Genomic DNA, 20,274 nt, shown 5'->3' with positions numbered 1-20,274 from the left:
TTCCTTAATGTGGGTTTTACTAGTCCAGTGGTAATGGGAAACTGGAATTTAATGAGTTCAAGATTTTCTGGGACAAACTAAAGAAGTGGCTGGTATGTGACTGTATTCATTATTTTGAGTCTTTATCATTGGAGTTTTTTAGGAAAATGTCAGACAAACACATTTCAGAGATGGTCTAGATATACCTGATTCTGCCACAGCACAGGATGAACTACTAGATGTCTTCTTAAGGTTCCCTTCCAGCCCTATATTTCTATGATTTTCAGAGACAAAAAATCTAATGGCATATGTCTTGAAAAGCACAAAATATTGATTAAAAACACAAGCCCTTAAAAATATGTGTTTTCCTCTGGGAAGTGTGACCAATTTTTAGTTTTCCATTGCCCCAAACTGGAATGGTTTACTGAAAATATCAGTGATTTTGGTAAGCTAAGAAACTATGTTTGAGGTAATGAATTTCAGAAATGTGCTTTAATAGGAGGCCAATCAAAATAACACTTGAGGGTTCTATTCCTATTGTTTCACACAAGAAGAAAATGCTGACTTGTGATTAGTGGAAAATAGTCATGTGATGAAGTATGATGTTTTCCATTGTTTATCTCCTCAGCAGTAAGCAATACTGAGGGTCTGGAACAATGTTAGCCAGTTAGGCTCCAATTCTGCAAACACACATCACACTTTACTACCATGAGTAGTCCCTTTGAAATCAATGACACTATTATGGTAGTAAAGTTAAGCATGTGAGTATATATTTGCAGGATTGCATATCAAGGCACAATAATTGTTTCCTCATGGGTCATTAATAATCTTCTCTGAATTTATGCTCCATTCAAGATGTGATCATTGCAATTTTCTGCTTCTTGGATTTTTCATCCAAAGTCTCAATTGTTTTTCTGGGTCACTTCACTTCATCAGTCCTTTAATACAAATGTTTGATTTTTTTTAAACTGGTACACTTAAGAAATGCATGCTCCCAATGGAGAGATTTCCAGATATTTCTGATTAAAACATTCAGAGTGAATATAACAATGGATATAAGTAATTCACAATTGAATGAAGATCGATATATCCTGTCCCACAAGGAAAATGTGGAACTTTACTTCAGCTTGATAAACATTTAATTTCTGGGTCAAACCTTGATCAGTGTTGCCAATTCTCATGATTTTATTGTGAGTCCTCAGATATGTGTTGCTCTTCTTAACTCTCCAGTCTCTGAAGGCAAGAAATTATGTGAGAATCTTAGTTTCATCTAAAAAAGTTTTTCTTTCTAACCTTCCAATTTACGGAGCAAAGCACAAAAACATGAACTGAGTGACTCCTACGGGTTCAGAAACCTGAAGGCACATAAAAATATCCCAAATTATTATTTTTAAAAAATGATTGTTGAATGCTTGGGGGTGGCAGTACTGTTTGATTTTCACCTCAGCATGGTTCCGAATTCCCCCTTTGACCCAACCGACTAGCCAGAAATTCAGGGTCTAGTAAGTTGTTCCAGTTAGGAGTAGGAACTAGTGGTAGTCAGGTGTTTCTTTGATGCAGTTTTGTTTATTTACAAAGAACGTGCAAAGCCCTGTGTCTCTGACCCAAAAACCGCTCCTCAGGTTTCTTCCAGGGTCAGCCACTGCTTTCAGCTATCTCTCTGAGTGTCTCTCATACAGTGTTCTCCCTTCCCTCAGTGCTTAAAGTGGGAGTGGTCACAGGGGGTTGCAGATCTAGGGGGGAAATGTAAAGCTCAAGCGGCGTTAATGGGGGGCACAGAGCATCTACCAGAGCTGCTGCCTCAAAAGCTCTCCAGGCTCCTGCTGCTTCCTCATACAGCACAGGGCTCAGCCATGGGGAGTGCCCACTCCCTGGCTCCTTCACCTGCCGATCATGCAGACAGGGGGCCTGTGTCCTTGGGGGAGCAGAGCCTTGGGCTGGGAACTGCAGGAGACAGGGGAGCAGCAGATGTAGCAGCTCAGATAGGGAGACCAGCCCTGGCACAGCCTAGAAGCCAGGATGGGGCTGGGAGAATCCACAGGGGCCTCAGACCCTACCCCTCCTGCCACCCACCACCTTGTAGGAGCAGGCTAAGAGCCAGGCCAGCAGAGAGGGATGGGGTGGGGGGGAGCAGCAAGAATGGGAGGGCAGAGAACGGGCCCCCAAAGGACTCACTGTAGCCCCAGAGAGACCCCTCAACCCCACTGTCACTAGACCCCCCATCCTCAAGAGAAACCCCAAACTTTACTTTTACTGCACCCCGAGAGACCTCCAACCACACTGTCACTGCACACCCACCCCTAAGGCCTCCAACCCCACTGAATCACATTGTACCCCAACCTCGGTGTCATTGCACCCCCACCCCTGAGATCCCCCCAAGCCCATTGAATCTCACAGAGCCCCTGACCTCTGAGAGACCCCTATCCCCACTGTCACTGCACCCCCATGCTCTGAGAGACCCGGACCCTACTGAATGTCATTGCACACTCTCCCCCTTGAGGCCTCCCCAACCCTACTGACTTTCACTGCACTCCTACCTCCAAGAGAGCTCCCAAACCCACTGTCACTGCAACCCCCCAGACACCCCCAAGCCCCACTGACTGTCCCCCACTCCCGAGACCCCCCAACCCCACTCTTACTGCCTCCCTAGTCCCTATTCCCAAAGAGACCCCCAACTCCATTGAATCTCACTGCACTCCAGCCCCCTATTCCCAAATAGACCCCACTGAATTTCACAAAGCCCCCAGACCTCCCCCCTCAAACTCTCACAATATATTTTGTTTTAGTAATTTGCATTATACAAATAGGTATACATACCTTACTGAGCTAAAAATTGCATGTGTTGTGTATTATATGTATGCAAAAATTGTGAATTGTCCGTATCAAGTGCATGAAAATTTACTTTGGGCTAAGACTGTGATAGACACCCCCCCCCCTTACTTCTTTCAGACCACTTTAAGCACTGCCTCTCTCACACATACATGCACGCACACATAAAATACTCAGCAAAACGTTTTGGATGGTTTCACATACTCCTTTTATCAGCTGGGGGCTCACCCTTGCAGTTATGTTATTTGAAGAGTGAGTTCACACCTACTGATCTCAATGAGGTTTTAACTCAACCCATAACAACTTTCACTCAGCTCATAACAAATATGATAGAGACAGCTTGATCCCAAATATACTCTCAATTACACAGCCAGATTAGATCCAGACCAAAGTCCCTTCAACTTCCTTAAATGTTTGTGCTAAATCAAGAGTTTTAAAGATAGGCATCTAGAACATGAAACATCATTGTTTTATGTGCTACAAATACGTGAGATTTGTTAACTTACTAAATGCTGAATGTCTACATTTCCCCCCATGCAGAGTATCTACGTTCATTTTGATTCTGATCGTTCCGGCACCATGTCCTCCTATGAGCTTCGTAGTGCCCTAACAGATGCAGGTAAAAGAAATATTCGATTTATGTTGGAAAAACAGAAAAACTATGGGGCAGATCCTCGACTGGAGACTGAACTTTCACTGACACAGGAACAATCTGTAGTGTGAAAACTGTCAAAATTTCTTATTTCTGAATTCTACGTCTATTTTAGATGAAAACCAGTTTGCAGTCAGCTCAGTTTCTGCTAGAGGCAGGGAATCAGTCCATAGAGTACTTCCCCACTAACAAATTTTCAACAAATAACTAGATATTTATTAAAGTCTTGCAGATTTCTTTTCAGGTCAGTTAGGTTGCTGCTGCTTCATCATTATTTATTTGTTTGTTTGTTTATTTTTAAAGGATTTCAACTCAATAATTACCTGCTGCAGCTGATTGTCCTCAGATATTCTGATGACCAGTTCCAGATTGATTTTGATGACTTCCTAATCTGCTTAATTCGCCTAGAGAATGCAAGCCGTGAGTATCCACTTTTGCTGAAAATCATATGTGTAACACACTCACAAAGTTTGGGTTATGTTCCTGGTAAAGGCTGGTCCACTAAAGGATAACAGCCCACTGCTGCAACCAGCTAGTGGAGTTACTTCTCTAGCTCAAGTACTAGAGGTCTGCCCAATGATCTTGAAGGCCCCAATTTCAAATGCTGTCAATGATCCATGTAAGAGATTGTTAGACATACACATGTGTTGACATTACACACTTTTTAACTATTTGTTTGGGTTTTTGACTGAAAAATATAACCCACAATACAGCTATGAATTCTGGCTCTCGATTCATTTGCATGCAGGGGTCTTTCTCTGTCCAGACTAATAGCAATTAAAAGGGATGGGTAAATCAGCCTCTGATTAAAGTGATCCTCTGACCCTGGCTCAAACCTTAGACCAAACCCAACCCCTTTAAGAGGATCAAAAACAGTTTAGTTAACTTTTTTAAACAATATTATTAAGGTTTTTGCTTCTTTCTCCTTTCTGGTTCCAGCCTGTGCTGGAAATTGAAGGGTCAAAACACAGAGAGGGAGTAGGTATTTCTGCTATATTCCCACCATAAATTTTTAGAATCAGGAAATGCAGATAGTCTGGATAAAATTCAGACATTACTTACTCCTGGGGGAATTCTGTGCCACTGCACATGCACAGAATTTATGTCCCGTGCAGATTTCTTTGCTTCCCCACAGAAAAATGACTTTCTGACGGAGAAGCAAAGGGATGCCACAAGAGCAGTCATGTGACCCTCCCCAACAGTATGTTTTGTGTGCCGAGGGCAGCCGTCAGAGAGGTAAATCACTGTGGGGCAGGAGGTGGGACTGGGGAAGACCCGGCTGGTGGTTCCTACCTTGCACCGAGCTCAGCTGCTAGTCTGGCCTAGGCTGGGCTGGGGAGGATGGGACTTCCTCTTCCCCTGCACGGCATCCGGGGCCAGGTCAGACCCACCTCCAGATTTCTCCCCCGGCTGCAGGAAGCTCTGCAAACTCCCCCCCCGCTTCCCGCATCCATTGCTCCTCAGCTACAGGGGGAGGGATCCTTGTACAGGGAACTGCTCCCCCATCTGCCCAACCCTCGTGCATCCAGACCCTCTCATACCCAGACCCTCCCGCCAAGCCTCACCCCCCTGCACTCAGAACCCCCCAATGAGCCCCACTCCCCCTGCACCTGGACATCCCGATGAGCCACCCTCACCCAGATCCCCACTCCGCTGAGCCCCAATCAGTTGCACGTGGATCCCCAGCATCTGGACCCTCCCCCAAGTCCCCCCACACCCAGACCCCCCTGCCAAGCTCTATCCCCTCCACACCCAGACCCCCCCTGCTGAGCCCCACCCACCTTCACCTGGACCCCCCCTGCAGAGTCCCATTACCATTACCATTGCATCCTGAACCCCCCAACAAGCCGCTGTGCATCCAGATCCCCTCCGCACCCAGATACCCCACTGAGCTGCTCGGACCCAGATTGCCCCACACAGAACCCTCTCAACCCACACCTGGATCCCTCCACACTAAGCCCCTCCATATTTGGATCCTGCCTTGGTGAGCCTGCCTCCCACACTTGATGCACCTGGCATTGAGGGGCAGGGCTGGGTGCAGCCTCACCGCTGAGTCCATGTCCTGGGGGGGGGGGGGGGGAGCTGCATAGTGATCTTACACCTCTGTGCCGCCAGTGGGCTGTGCTCCCCAATACCATGCTGGAGCCTCCACATTTATTTGACAACTAAAAATTTACTGAATTTTGCAGAATTTTAAAATATTGTGCACAGAATTTTAATTTTTTTGGTGCAGAATGCCCTCAGGAGTAAGACATGTATCCAAACATCTGTGTGTGTCTCACATCCAAACGGCCAACTTTGGATTAATTTCTGAAGTCCATGCTCAGACAAAAGTCCCAGTGAAGTCAATGGTCATTTTGCCTTCACAAGGACTTCAGTTTTCAACCCATTCTAAGGGTTCACTTGTGATCTAAGCCTTTATAGAAAGCCAGATCCTTCCTCTCTAAGGAACAGTCACAAATGGTGCTTCACAGTGGGACAGGTTGCTTATGTGCATGAATGTGAATGGGGACTCTGTATAACTATGATGTCCTGATGTTTATTTCAGGGGTATTCCTGGCACTAAGTAAGAAAAACAGAGAATTCATTAACCTGAATATAAATGAGGTATGATCATAACTTCATATAAAAACTGACAACCTGGAAATCTGCTCTAGAACTTTGTCACTTTTTAAAAATTGGGAATAATCCCGGCCCTAGTGAATTCAGTGGGGGTTTTGCCATTGACTTCAGTGGAGCTAGGATTTCACCGTTTCTGCATAACTCTGTCTCCTCCAAGCTGATTTCCCACCTTTTCGCCCCATTTCATATTCACTGCTCCCTTTCTCTCCTCTTTCTGGGTTCTCTCCTCCTTACTCTCTCTGGGCCCAATTCACTGCTGGGGTAAATGGGTGCAGTTGATTGGAGCAAAATGCATCCTGGTTCTTTCTAAGTCATTGAGGATCCATACCACCCTTTACTGTAGGCTGTGCCTGACAGGCAGCTGCTGCGCTTTGTGCTCTTGTTACTGTGCTGATCGGTATCTTCTCATTGTTTCCTTGTGCTCCCCCGTCTGTCTGTTGTGTCCATCTGTTCTCCCTCATTTCACACTTCAATTATTATGAGCTCTTTGGGGCAGGGCCCATCTGGTTGTTAGATGGTGGTACGTTGCCTAGCAGAATGGGAATGGAAGCCTTTAGGTGCTACCACAGTATAATAATAATAAATAATCTAATTCTTAGAGATCTACAATGCATTCCTTTTTTTAACTAAAGACCTTAATGTTGAACAAGTTCCATGTTGGGGGGGGGGGGGGAGGTGTGCGTTCAACTTCTGTCCCTGCTACTGGGAATTATTACATTTTTCTTTTTTGGCATCCCAAGATTTCTTTCCTATAATTGGACTAAAATGTTACTCTTATTTACACTGTTGTAAATTCAGAGTGACTCCAGCAAAGTCAACTGAGTTACTTCAGATTTACATGTGTAGGTGAGAGAAGAATTTGTCCTGTTGTCTTTCTTTTAGTCATGAAGTGCTTGAATCTCACCATTAACTTTGCTGACAAATATTGGTATTAACTACAACTAAACTAGGGCACTAGCTCGTTGGCACAAGAATCAAAATTCCCCTGCACTGTAAGGCACTGATTCAAAACAAGATGGTGCTGTTACAAGGGCCTTTCCTCTGGCACATGGGGTTTGATGGTGGTAGCTGGGATTATCAGTCATAACTTTTGGTCTTTATTTCTCTACTAGTTTATCACCCTGACAATGAACATTTGAAGCTGTCCAACCTGGATTTCAGCAGGATCTCATGCTTGTGCCACTCAAACCTCCAACCAAAGAGCTGTTACCCTTGCCATGCAAATGTATACAGGTGCTGTGGTGCAAGGGGAACACGTATTCTTCCCACCCTTTCTCTCCTCCACCACCATTATATTACTGAATAAGATCTTTATGGGATGAAATTTGTTTTATTTTGTATAAAGATTAATATTGATTGCTACAGAGTAAATATGCCTTTGAATGAGGCACGTGCACATTTCAAGCAGCCCGAAACTGACAGTGGTGAGTGACCAAGGCCTTTTATGAAATATAATCGTGTTCAGCCCCAATATACTTATTCGTTGCACCACGGAAACCCACTCATTAAGAATCTTCATGGTTGCTTGTCTACAGGTTAGCAAAATGCTTTTGAAAGTATAGTAGCCTGCAGAACTTCATTAAAATGGTATTGACTTCCAAGTGGATTTTGCCCAACAAACACTGGGCCAGCATTATAGAAGAGCATCCCAGAGTGTTACAAATCAGGGAGCACTAGTGGAGTAATAGATTTATTATTAACATTCATCCTGGAACATTTATACCATGGGGGCTGTGATTCTGGCTTGCTCGGAATGATGTTTAATCCAGTGGCCGGCCCTGTCTACAACACTCACTGAGAAGCAAATTATTTCCTCTGACTCTCCTCTGTTCCATCCCCCTAATACCAGGCAGACCAAAGTGTATCCCACAAGGCAAATAAGTTTCACACCGTTCTACAATGCAGCCAGTGGCTGTGTTCATCTTCAGTATGAATGTGTGGCACCACAGGTGCCAGCATGCAAGTGCCATTCCCTAGCCTTGCAAGTCTCTGCTCCAGCCCGAGCCACACCTTCAAAGTGCTGTCTACAGAGCTATTCTTACAGCGCTAGCATGAGCTCTGCTAGCCCAAGTCTGTCAACCTTGGCATGGAGGCTCATTCCCACTCACTCCAAATTGCTGTGTAGACGTACCATGTCAGTCAGTTTCAGGGTGCTGTGCAGTAGTGTTCAGATAGCTTTGGTGTCCAGTGTTAATTAGAAAATAATAAAGTCAAAGGCCGAGCAAATCTCCATCTGCCCGTTCAGGTTGGTTCCCTCTAGTATATCCATAACTTGTATTTGCTTTGTAATAAATCATCTCTGCTGGGTTTGTTTTCCAAATCATTTCTCGCGGCAAAAGAAACAGCTGTAGAGCAGCTTCTCCTTTCTGAATGTCCAAGTTCTGTCACACTGATGTAGCCATGGGTTTATTTTTGGAACTGTGAGGTCCCACAAACCGTTCGGAAAGGGAAATCAAGCTTTAACAAGCACGAGGTTAAAACAATAACATCACTAGGAGTGGTGATGTTTAAAACAGCCCCTTCTCTGACTTTCAATGAATTATCCTGTACCTGGGTAGAAGATGCCTCTGGGGACGCTTACAGAATTCGGTAACCAAGGTATGCAGCCCATGGAGTGTGTTTATCTTTCAAATTGTAAGACTTTGTGCCTCTCTGGCAGCCCTGGGAGGAAGTCCTCTAACTTTGGAAAAGTTTGGATTAGGATCTAGAATTCAAACTCTGTTTCAGCATTTTTCAGATCTGTGGTTTTAATTCTGCCCACTACAGAGATAGAACATTTGGATCTGGAGTTCTAATAGGGACCTTCAGTTCAGGCCCAACTCTAGCCAACATCCATTCACCCCCACAGTTAAAATCAAACCTACAGCTACATGGCTGACTAGCAAACCTATATGTAGGATCAGGACTTTATTAATATTTATTGCTGCCTTGTGTAACATTGTTACTGCCACAGTATTATCAAATGATGCAGAGTAGAGAGAAGTCACACTGAGTGGTATCTTATCTTCACTATATTTGGCTATTTCTCTACCCAGAGCCAGGAGTGTCTTGGGGAAAACAGGACTGATATGAGAGATTGAGACATGTCAAGGAAGAGCCAAGGGTGGCTTTAAAAACATCTATCTCTGCATTTAAAAAGAAAAAAATAAAGGCAAAATAGAAAGAGACACACAAAGCTTCCCCCACCCAGTTTGAGGCCACGCCTGCTGCTTGAATCACGAGGCAGCAGAAGAGCTAACAACCAAAACCTTGCTAGTCAACCTAGCTTCCCACACAGTGCTTAACTTGTGCCAGGGCTGAGCCCCGGCACCTCTAAGTTTGGCAGTTCCTAGCCCCGGCCCCCCTAGGCTTGGCGCATCAGTTATGAATGTAAAAGAATTTGCTTGAGCCCCAGCACCTCTTTCGTTACAAATTAAGCACTGCTCCCACACCCAGTTGAACAGACTCCGGATTCTAGCTCTCACGGGTTCTTATCTGGCCCCATCACCATCATGTCTGAGCACCTCACAGTCTGTATTGTATTTAGCTCACAACACTGCTGTGATGTACGGAAGTGCCATTATCCCCATTTTACAGAGGAGCACAGCGAAAGCCTAAGGCCCAGATCATTAAAGATACTTAGGAGACTAGCTGTCCAGCCCACCATTTAGGTGCCACGGCTATTTTCAAAGCTGCCACTCAGCTGCCACCTAACTTCATAGGTGTCCACATCCCCTAGATGCCTATGTTTCTGCCAGGTGGCGTTTGCAATGCCACCTAGGCGCTGACACCACCTCACAGCTAGCAAGCTGCTCAGAGCCCTAGCTCAAGCCAAAGCAGGATTCTCAAACTAGGTGCCTCCCACACATACCCCATCTTGCCAGCAGGGCCTGATTCCATAGGCGTGCTCAGAGCACACCTGTTACTTGCCAGCCCCTGTATCAGAAGGGCTGGAGGCAGGTCACTGATAGGTGGAGGGGAAGCAAAGCACCCCCACAAAAGACACACGGGAGTACAGGACAACGTAGGGTGAGTGTGGCAGAGGTATTGAGCAGGAGACAGGCAGTTTTGGCTTCTAGGGTGTGGGCTTCCTCAGCGACTGAGCTGGCTTAGGTGCCTCGCTCCATGAGAAGGTTCACCGCAGAGGATCCTGAGCAGAGGGAGGTGCCTGTCTCAGGCCCATCAACCAGGCACCCTAGGTCTGCTCCTTAGGTGCCTACACCCATCTCCTCTCCCCCTCTGTCTCAGCATTTCACTCCTGGATCGCTTCGGTGGCTGCCAGCTTCTGAAAACCCCTTCCTTAGATGCCTACCTCTCCCTGTGTGCAGTACGGGGAGCCTGGGTGCCAAACTCGGGGCTGAGACTTCCACTGGCCATCAGGGCGCCTGGGCATAGGCATTGCAAGGCTCAGCAGAGCAGCACCTAACTACCTTGGAGGTTCTGGGCTCAAGGTCACCCAAGAAGCCTGTGACGGAGCAGGGAATTCAATCCAGCTCTGCCAAGTCCTAGACAACTGCCCTAAGCATTGGGCCATCATCCTCTCTGCATGAGAACGAGGCCCATTCTCAGAAGTGACCACACACATAAAGCTGCTGAGCACAGCAAATTTTGTAGCTCCCCACAGTTCTTATTGTGATGTCACCTGGGCTGTGAGTGAGAGAGAGGGAGATTGTGAGTCCAGCTCCTGATTTTGCTGGCTTTTCTGAAAGGCGGTGTAAGCACACAGCTCTGGCTCTGGCAAACTACTTTGCATAGCTCTGAAGATAATTTGAATATCTCAGTTTCTAATGTGTCAGACACCCAACTTTTTAGCAACCACTTCCTCATTCTGGTGGCCCTGCCTGTCTGCGGATGGAAGTGCTAATGGAGCTCATCACAGAGATATTTTTTATAATTATTTGATTAACAATATTCACGTAGCTGCAGTGGTTAGTCAGCTCAATGAGCCTTCCTCCTCCTGCAGAGAGCCCAAAACCAAACCTGTTTATTAAACCTCAAACTGATGGATGACAGCTGAGCTGCCTGCTGCCAACAGAATTTGCTGTCACCTGATTTCTCATGAGCTGAGTTATGTGGTCCTATCAAGGCATTCAAAGAAAATGCCACAGTTGCTAAAGCATTTGCTAAGTGGTTTTTAAGCAAAGCACACTTCTAAGTTGAAAGGCATAGTATCAACCGGAACGACAATCAATCAAAAAAAAATTAAAAGTAGGTTCATTCTATGCATGCCCTGGAGTCCCTCTCCCAGTTTTGAGGCATTACAATTACATTGTCTTAGCTTTTAAAAAGAACAGGAGTACTTGTGGCACCTTAGAGACTAACAAATTTATTAGAGCATAAGCTTTCGTGGGCTACAGCCCACTTCTTCGGAGGCATAATATCTTTTAAAATGCTTTGTCCCTCCCCAATTGGTGTGTGAAAGAACCATACAAATATCAGGAGAAACTGGCTAGCTAAAAAGACAGTAGAGAGGAAATAGTGAGGAAATATAATGATTATACTGAAGTGCGCTCTAATGCAAAAAGTAACAAACTGGAAAAATAGAGAAACATAATTTGTTTGTTCTAATTTTGCAGTTATCATGAACTGTACATAAAAAATGTCAGACCGAAGTATGACTTTAAAGTTGACAACGCTTCTTTATGAGACCTCCAGGTATTATAAAAAAGAGGCCAGAAATTATATTGAAATTGAACTCTATAATTGCCGGCAGTTATTTTCAATAATTGAAATGATTAGAGAGAAAGAGAGAACGAGATCACACTGTTTTTAACTGTACACTCATAGATTAAAAAGAAGTAGAATCATTCTGTTTGAAAATAAATAATCTCGCTTCTTCTGGAAGCACACCAAAGAGCAAAAGGTGCTTTGCAATGATACCCAGCAACAGGACCTACAGAAATGAAATACTGATGCCTACCAATAGTTCTAAATCCATCAGCTAGCAGTGGTGGTGGCCAGCTAGCGGACCTCTGTGGGCTGTCCTGTGTAACTCACTTTGTAAGCGTGTTATAGCTCCATACCAAGAAAGTAATACCGATTCTCACTGGCAGATCCTTATGTGAGCCTTCCAGTGAAGTCAACTCTGCATAGGTGCAGGGGTCAGATTGTAGGAATGGGGCCTATTTACCACTTTAAACATTATACACAAAAACAAAAGACCCTTTCCCTCGCCTCATGTCCCTCCCTGCCCATAAAAAAGGCACAATCTCCAGGAGTTTGTGGCACCTTGCTCCCACCTGCCCTTATCTTGGGGAAGCCTTGTCTGTGCCTGCCGTGGGTCAGCTCCCCAACTCCACCAGTCGTGGGCAACACAAGCATTTCCCCCTCAGCCTATGCAGGCTCCACTGTCCCTCTGCAGGTTAGTGTTAGGCACGCTCCAGCCCTCCGAGCATCTCCTTGGAGCGTCCAGCCCCTGTGCCACTGGCTGCTCACAGTCTCCTCGTATCCCCAGATACATCCAAACAGTCATTTGAACTTTACTCATAAACTGGAACACACACCCCCTCCTGCTGCGTGTGCCTTTCGGCAGATTTCACAGTCTCATCTCGATTTTGCACTCTTGATTAGTTGCTGGCTCCATACGCAAATAGACTTGTACTGTGACACACACAATGACCAGCCAGAGAGAGAAGCATCTACTACCCCCTGCCTGAACAGAACCTGTCCCAGGCATGTCACCTCCTTCTGATGGACAGTGGGCTATTGGCTCTCAGTAGAGACCTTATATTCCACCTTCTGGTGAATTATTGTCCATATACTTGACCTGGGGGGAATCCCTGTATAACGCTGTGCCCCCTGTGCTCTCTGCCAGTTGGCACAAAGAGGTTCCTGGGTCAGGCTGATGTTGCAACTTGATTATTTGTCCTGCAGCGCACAGACAGAAGGGTGGCTTCTGAGCCCATTCCAGCTTGAAAACAGGTTGTCTGGTGCCACAGTGCAATGGATTTGCCATGTTACTTCATATCCTGGAGCATGTTGTGTGACTGAAATAGAAATGGGGTCAGTGATTAATCGGGCAGCTCTCAGTCACAGCCACCATATGTTGATATGGCGGATGGACGGTTTACAAATATATATCCTCTGGAAAAGAACTTATTGAAAGTTCTAGCAGGACACAATTCCCAGGCCAGTTAGAACAAGAGTAACTAGACATGGACTCTTTCAGAATTGAGAGTGTTCTTTACGGAGGCTAATATTCCTAGCATTCGGATGTCTGATCCAAAATGTGTGTGACTAGATAGTTCTAAATCTAAATAAGGGATTTGAAGGCTCAGACAATAGTGGCCTGACAGATTTTTTGTGTCAAGGGTGTACCACACATGGGTGGTATGGGCGACATAGTGAAGATATTTGAGGGAGAAGGGGTCAAGCAGTCAATCAAGGCTGGAGGAGCCAATGGGGAAGGCTGACAATGCACTCTAGTAACAGTGGATCGGTCAAGGGGAGCTAAATTGTGAGAGGCTTTGAAAATAAGCATGAGAAGCTTGCATGTGCTCCAGTGGAAAAGGGGGGGGGGCGTCACTGGTAGGACTCAAAGATGGGGGTGATCTGGCAGAATGACAGGCTAGGAAGGTGACCTTAGCAGCAGCAGCATTCTGAATGGACCTGGGGCAGGGTGCAAGGTTACAGTAGTGAAGGCTAGAAGGGAGAAGGTTGCAGTAGTCAAGATGTGAGATGATAAGAGCCTGGTTGAGAGTATGGGTGTGAACAAAACGAAAGGCTGGACCCCTCAGCTGTTGTGTAGGAAGATGCAGCAAGATTTAGGAATGGCCCGAAAGCGTGGGGCTCGAGAGAATGGCTCTGTGAAAGACACATTGGAAGATACAGCTCCTGCCCTGCGGTCCCTCACAATCTAAACAGGTAGACAAAGACTGGAGCCAAAACACACCAGGAATCCCACAGGATGGGGCTAACTTGGCATTTCTTTCTGTTTGGTTGTTCTGCGTTTTAATAAAGGGTTGCTAGAAACATTTTTACTGGTATGGTTGATGTTTGTGAGCTTCCCAGAAGTGGGTTTCAGGCAGGATTTGATTGGTTTAGTATTTTGTCAGTTGATTTGGTTATGGTTGAAGCCTGTGACAGAGGCTGCTGCCTCTGCAGGGTCTCCGGCTGTGTGACAAGTTAGATGAGGACGATCGCTAAGTAATAAATGATAAAAGCGGCTTTGCAATGATTCATTGAACTGTGTGGCAAAACCCTTCCTCACAAGAGAGGGAGATTTAAAAGTTCCCTTAAAATTAATCCAGAAGGAGAATGACCAAAACCATACCCACATCTTTCACTGACACTGACAATCACATTGAGAAAGGGGAGAAATAGAATATGCTCGATACTGTCACAATAGCCAACAACTCTCCTTAGTCAGGAGTCCTACTTCCCAAAGGGCTTAGACATGAAACCGTTAACATCTCTCAGCCAGAATCTAGTGTACTGTACTACAGAGATGTAATTATTCCTTCCAGATACAGGACATTTCAAGCATATATAAGCCCTTTTCTGAGCCAACAAGAGCTGTGGTAAAAATTCCTGATCAAAAACAGGTTCATGACTGGGTGTCTGAACAAAAGAGTTACTGTACAGTTTGCATAAACCCCAGGAGGGGGTGGGAGTGGGGGTGGGAAGTGTATATATATTATATATATGTGTGTGTGCAATGCAGAACCAAATCAGTACAGAGCTAAATCTGACATTTAAACCCACAAGAAACTGGCCAATTCAGAGTTATAGTTCCCTCAGCAACCTAAACTCTGCAAATATTTCTTTACAAGTCTGGGTTGGCTGTGTGGAGGTATAGCCTAGACAATGTCATATAGTGTGCTTTATTATGTAGTTATATTGAATAAGTGCAAATCATAAATAGCCACAATAGCAAAAAGTGTTCAATTTGGGTGCCTAAAGTACATCCATCATATCTAAGCACCCAAGTATAAGAGGCCTGATTTTTCCAAGCTGTTGAGCATCCGCAGGTCCCACTGAAGCCAAAGGGAGTTGTGGATGTTAAGTACCTATGAAAAAATCGGGCATTTATATGTATGTGCCTAAATATAGACGTTAGGCATAGACATTTAAACACTTGGCCTGTTACCTGGAAAAAAGTTACATTAAATGTAAATTGTGTAGGACATTGACAACATATTAAACAAAATCAATGAGTGGGTGTTTTTCCTGTCCATCAATGTCTGGATAAACAATAATTTGGTTGAAATTCTATCCCCATTGAAGTCATTGTGACTTTTGCCGCTGGCTTCCATGAAGCTAGGATTTCACCCACTATATATAGTGCCTTCATTGCTTTTAAAGCAGTAATGAATTCTTAGTATCCCTTAGTATGGTGGGCAACTGTGTTCTGCACCAGCTGACATCTCCAAAGACTTGGCTTCATTACAATATTCAATTGTGTTTGAACATGGTGACTGAAGAGTCAAGCCAGCTAATACAATGCTAGCAATCAACGTAGAGTCTGGCTGAGGTTTAACAGCTGACACAGAACTGAATACAATGAGCCTGGGGCTATTCTGACCATTAAGGTGTGGTCAACAGTGTGTCTGCTAACTCCACTCTTTACACTCAGCCATGTTTGATCAGGATAATATCATGTAAGATAGCCAAGCCCCAGGTGGCCCTCACAACCAGGTACAGTGCATTTTAATTTAATTTTAAATGAAGCTTCTTAAACGTTTTAAAAACCTTATTTACTTTACATACAACAATAGTTTAGTTATATATTATAGACTTATAGAAAGAGACCTTCTAAAACCATTAAAATCTATTACTGGCACGCAAAATCTTAAATCAGAGTGAATAAATGAAGACTCGGCACAGCACTTCTGAAAGATTGCCGACCCCTGGACTAGAACATAATGGGTCTTCTCAGGCAGCAAACCCAAATGCTGCAGACCTTGGTTGACCTACAGGTCCAAAAATCCCAGATGTCCCACCCTCTGAGAATTCCATGGTAGCAGCTCCCGCCACCTCCCAACATACCATGTGGCATCACCAGCGGCATCCTTTACCCCCACCATGCCATGCTTGGGGACAGCAAGGAAAACCACAGCTTCACATGCCCTGCCCTATGAGAACCATGGTTTGTGTATGTGTAAGCACAACGGCCTACATTTGTGCACTGAAATGGGCAGAAATGTTTGCTGCCTTTCCAATTTTAAAGTTCTGTTCTGTTAAGCTACTTTAAAAGTTAGTATTGCATTGCCTGTTGTTTTATGCACATTGTTTTTCTGCACTGGTTTTGCCACTCAATACATTTCAATATTTTGAAAATAAAAATATCTTTCTTAGTTTACAACACATATTGCAAGATGCATAGTGGTACTCAACGCACCCACTACTTATAACTGTACAGCACCGCAGAACTGCTAGATTCAGGAAAGCACCCAGTCATATTTATCAATGTACAGCAAGAACCATGTAATTCACAGCTTCAGTAACACATACAGTCTAATATTTATCAATGTACAGCAAGCTCTGCATAATTCATAGCTTCAGTAACACACACGGTAATATTTATAAATGTACAGAAAGCACCACATAAATCATAAATCCAGTAAAACACACCATCTAATATTTATGAATGTACAGCAAGAACTGCATAATTCATAGCTTCAGTAAAACACGCAGTAATAAAGGTACAGCAAGCATCACACCATTTCTAGCAGCACTAAAGCTTCAGGCCCAGCCAACCGTCCCGCACAGAAAACAACTGAGGCTAACCATTCAAGTGCTCTTTCAAAGCCTGCCTCAACTGCTATTGGCATTTCAACATCACCAATGGTAATCCACTGGTCAGGAAAGAAAGTGCCTGCTTGAAGCTTTCTGAACAGTCCTTTGTCCTTAGAGATATGAGCATCATGCACCTTCCCTGACCAACCCACACTGATACTGATGAAGCGTCTTCAGTGACCCACCAACACTTGCATAACCAAAGAAAAGCAGCCCTTTCTGGTGATGCACTCTGTGGCGAGGTGAGCTGGCACCAAAATAGGGATGTGTGTGCCATCTATTGTCCCATTGCAGTTCGGGAGCCCCATTGCTGCAAATCCATCCACTACATCCTGAACATTGCCAAGAGTCACAGTCCTGAGTAGCAGAAGACAATTAACAGCCCCCCACTGTGGATTTTCCAACTCTAAAATGATTTCCCACTAACTGATAACAAACTGGCACTACAAGTTTCTAGAATGTGATTGCCACTCTCTTCTCCACTATCCGTGCAGCTCTCATTTTGGAATCCCTGTGCTGGAGGGCTGGGGTAAGCGTGGCACACAGATCTAGGAATGTTCCCTTCTGCATCCAAAAGTTCTGCAGCCTCTGCTGGTCATCCCAAGCCTGATTACAATGCGATCCCACCAGTCAGTGCTCATTTCTTGGGCCCAGACCTAGTGCTCCACCAGCTGCAGCTGCTCCATGATTGCCAACAACAACTTTGAACTGGTTCTCACTCTGTCCCTCAGCAATCTGTCCTAGAAGAAATCCTCATGTCCCCCGTTGGAGCAATGCCTCCTGCAGGTCTGCCAATACAGACTTGTGTGTCCTGTATTTGCATTGTTCAAGGGAATAGTGCAGAGCTCCGTGGGCTCCAAGCTTCTGTCAGAGATGGCAGAGACCGAAAAGTGCAACAGGAGTTTGTAGGATTTTAAAAAATATATGGGATATGGATGGTATTATGGGATGCAGAATGATGCATGCTGGGAACTTCATTCCTGGCTCCCAGAGATACCTGCATGATTCATTTCTACCCCACAACACATTACAAAAATTCCCCAAAAGGCATTGCGTCAGGCAGTGGTGCATGGCATACTGGGATACCTACCCAGGGTGCCCTGTGTGATGGGTTGGACCCCCCATCTGGGATGCCACCTGATGTGCTGGGGTCCCAATGGTTCTGCCCAGTCCACCAGCCTGGGCTTCCTCATCCTGTTCTTGCTGTGCCAGGCCCTCAAGCCTTCTCTAGCACACACACAGGTAAGGCCACACCCAGCTGCAGACACAGACCGAAATCAGCTCTGTGTGGGAAGAATCAGCTCATGGATTTACTCAGCACTCATGTGCACACCTCCTTTGGGGAGTAAACCCAAAATAATATTGTTTTGTGCTATATTGAAAAAATCTGCACAGCGCAAGCTCATAAAAATCATCCTCTCCCTCAATGTGAAGAGAGATATGCACAGTTTCTTGCCCCCCAAATATGAATTGCACAAACTGGGTTACGTTATAAGCAAGAAATAAGTTTACTAACTACAAAAGGCAGGAATCCTTTGTTCCCAGTGGAAAAATATCAGCAGTGTCCAAGGTGGTATTTTGTACCAGGTGACCTTATCACCTGACCTTGCAGTGTCAAAACAACCATGAAATAAGGTTTATTTGCAATGTCCACTGGAAGGAACTCCGGGGAAGATGGGAGATCCACATCTTCAAAGATTCATTATCTTTTCCTAATGGCCCATTAAGGCTGATTGCTTACTGTCTGGTGGATATTCCCCCAACTACACACACAGTTGTAATTGTTACATAGTCAATATTCCTAACTTCAGGTACAGAAATGATACAGGCATACAAATTGGATAAACACATTCAGCAAATCATAGCCTTTCCAATGATATCTCACATGACCCATCTTGCATAAAACATATCTTAGTTAGGCCATATTCATATCATAACAATATTTCTATGAAGAATATGGAGTGTAACATCACACCCTGCACTTTGCATCGACACAAGCGCTCCTGGTGAGTACGTGCAGCACCGATGGAAGCAGTCCTGAGTGATATACAAACTTCAGCAGCTGTGCGCCAATGTAACTTGTGTCAACCAAAGGTTGTAGTGTAGACATGACCTGAGACACTGGGGAATAGAACAATACAGTTTGAGTGAAGGACAGAGACGCTTTGTAACTGGTGGCTGTACCAGTCTCACATCCTCTGTGGACTGGGCACATAGAGGGGCATGTAACACACACAAACTAGTGGGTACTAGCAGAGTTTCATCAGGAAATGTCAATCCCTTGAACCTGAAAAGTTTTGCGAAAATGTATCAGGTTTGACAAATCTTCAATGAACCACAGGCAGGGGTCCAATGGATTCATCCTTCCCTGCTGCAGAGCCTGGATTCCAGGCTCTGGGGCTCTGGAGCTGCCCTGCTAGGTGGACTGCCCCTGGGTTGGAGCATTCAGTGCTTCCAGGCTGCAAGATGGAAGCCCTGAGAACCCTGGCTCAAGCTGGGGCTCTCAGTGCCTCCAGGCTGCGTCCTGGGAAGCTGGAAGCCTGGAAGTCCTGGGATGAGCCTCCAGATCCACAGTTCTGTGGCATCCCTGCCATGCAGACTGGCCCAGGCTGGGAACCCCAGGACTTTCAGACACCTGGTCCAGCTGGTTCCCTGGCCTGCCCAACTCCCATATTTTAACTAGGGGGGTTTAATAGCATAATAACAAGGAAAATGAATTACCCTTCACAGCAAAAGAGACAAAAAGGCACTCAGGTCTGACGGTAACAGGAGCAATATAAGTACCATAGATAGGTTAGATTAGATAATCTTGCTTGCTGTGGTCTTGAGAGCCGTACAATAAACCCGTTCTTCAGTGGGGCATGCCACTGCTGCACAGAGCCTGGAAGCCAAAGCGTACCATGCATGGGAACTCCCCTAGATGCTATCAGCAGACACTGCCCATGACTTGGGACTAGTCTGCAGACTGGAAAGATGATCTTTCACAAAGGCTATGTAGTCTCCCATCCTGGCTCCATGGACTTGTGCTAATGGGATTCAAACTAGTGCACTAAAAATGGCTGTGTAGACTTTGCCTTGTCATTGTGGCTCGGGCTGGAGCTTGGGCTTTCAGGCCCACCCCCTCCCATAGGTTTCAGAGCCCAAACTCCAGCCTGATCCACAATGTCTACCAGGGCCGGCTCCAGGCACCAGCTTGGCAAGCAGGTGCTTGGGGCGGCCACTCCGGAGAGGGGCGGCAGGTCCAGCTATTCGGCGGCAATTCGGCGGACGGTCCCTCACTCACGCTTGGAGCGAAGGACCTTTGCCAAATTGCCGCCGCAGATCGCGATCGCAATTGCGATCGCCGCTTTTTTTTTTTTTTTTGGCTGCTTGGGGCGGCCAAAACCCTGGAGCCGGCCCTGATGTCTACACAGCTCTTTTTAGAGCACTAGTGTAAGTCTGGGGACTTGGGCTGGGAGACTTGCTCTCAGATGCAG

General features: G+C 45.5%; 1 protein-coding gene across 3 annotated transcripts in view; it reads left to right on the top strand.

The window, feature by feature from the left end:
- Positions 1-7,221, top strand: part of CAPN9 (calpain 9) — a 49,014-nt gene extending 41,793 nt beyond the window's left edge. For all 3 annotated transcript variants that reach the window (XM_065402172.1, XM_065402171.1, XM_065402170.1), the window contains 5 exons: positions 24-92; positions 3,349-3,427; positions 3,764-3,880; positions 6,009-6,067; positions 7,195-7,221. In XM_065402172.1, the coding sequence (XP_065258244.1) occupies positions 24-92; positions 3,349-3,427; positions 3,764-3,880; positions 6,009-6,067; positions 7,195-7,221 (351 nt within the window). The remainder of the gene's footprint in view (positions 1-23; positions 93-3,348; positions 3,428-3,763; positions 3,881-6,008; positions 6,068-7,194) is intronic.
- The last annotated feature ends 13,053 nt before the right edge of the window (positions 7,222-20,274 follow it).

The sequence above is a fragment of the Emys orbicularis genome, chromosome 3 (genome assembly GCF_028017835.1).
Source record: "Emys orbicularis isolate rEmyOrb1 chromosome 3, rEmyOrb1.hap1, whole genome shotgun sequence".
NCBI classification, from domain to species: Eukaryota; Metazoa; Chordata; order Testudines; family Emydidae; genus Emys; species Emys orbicularis.
Note: the sequence above shows the minus strand (reverse complement) of the source record. Positions and strands in the feature narration are given on the sequence as shown.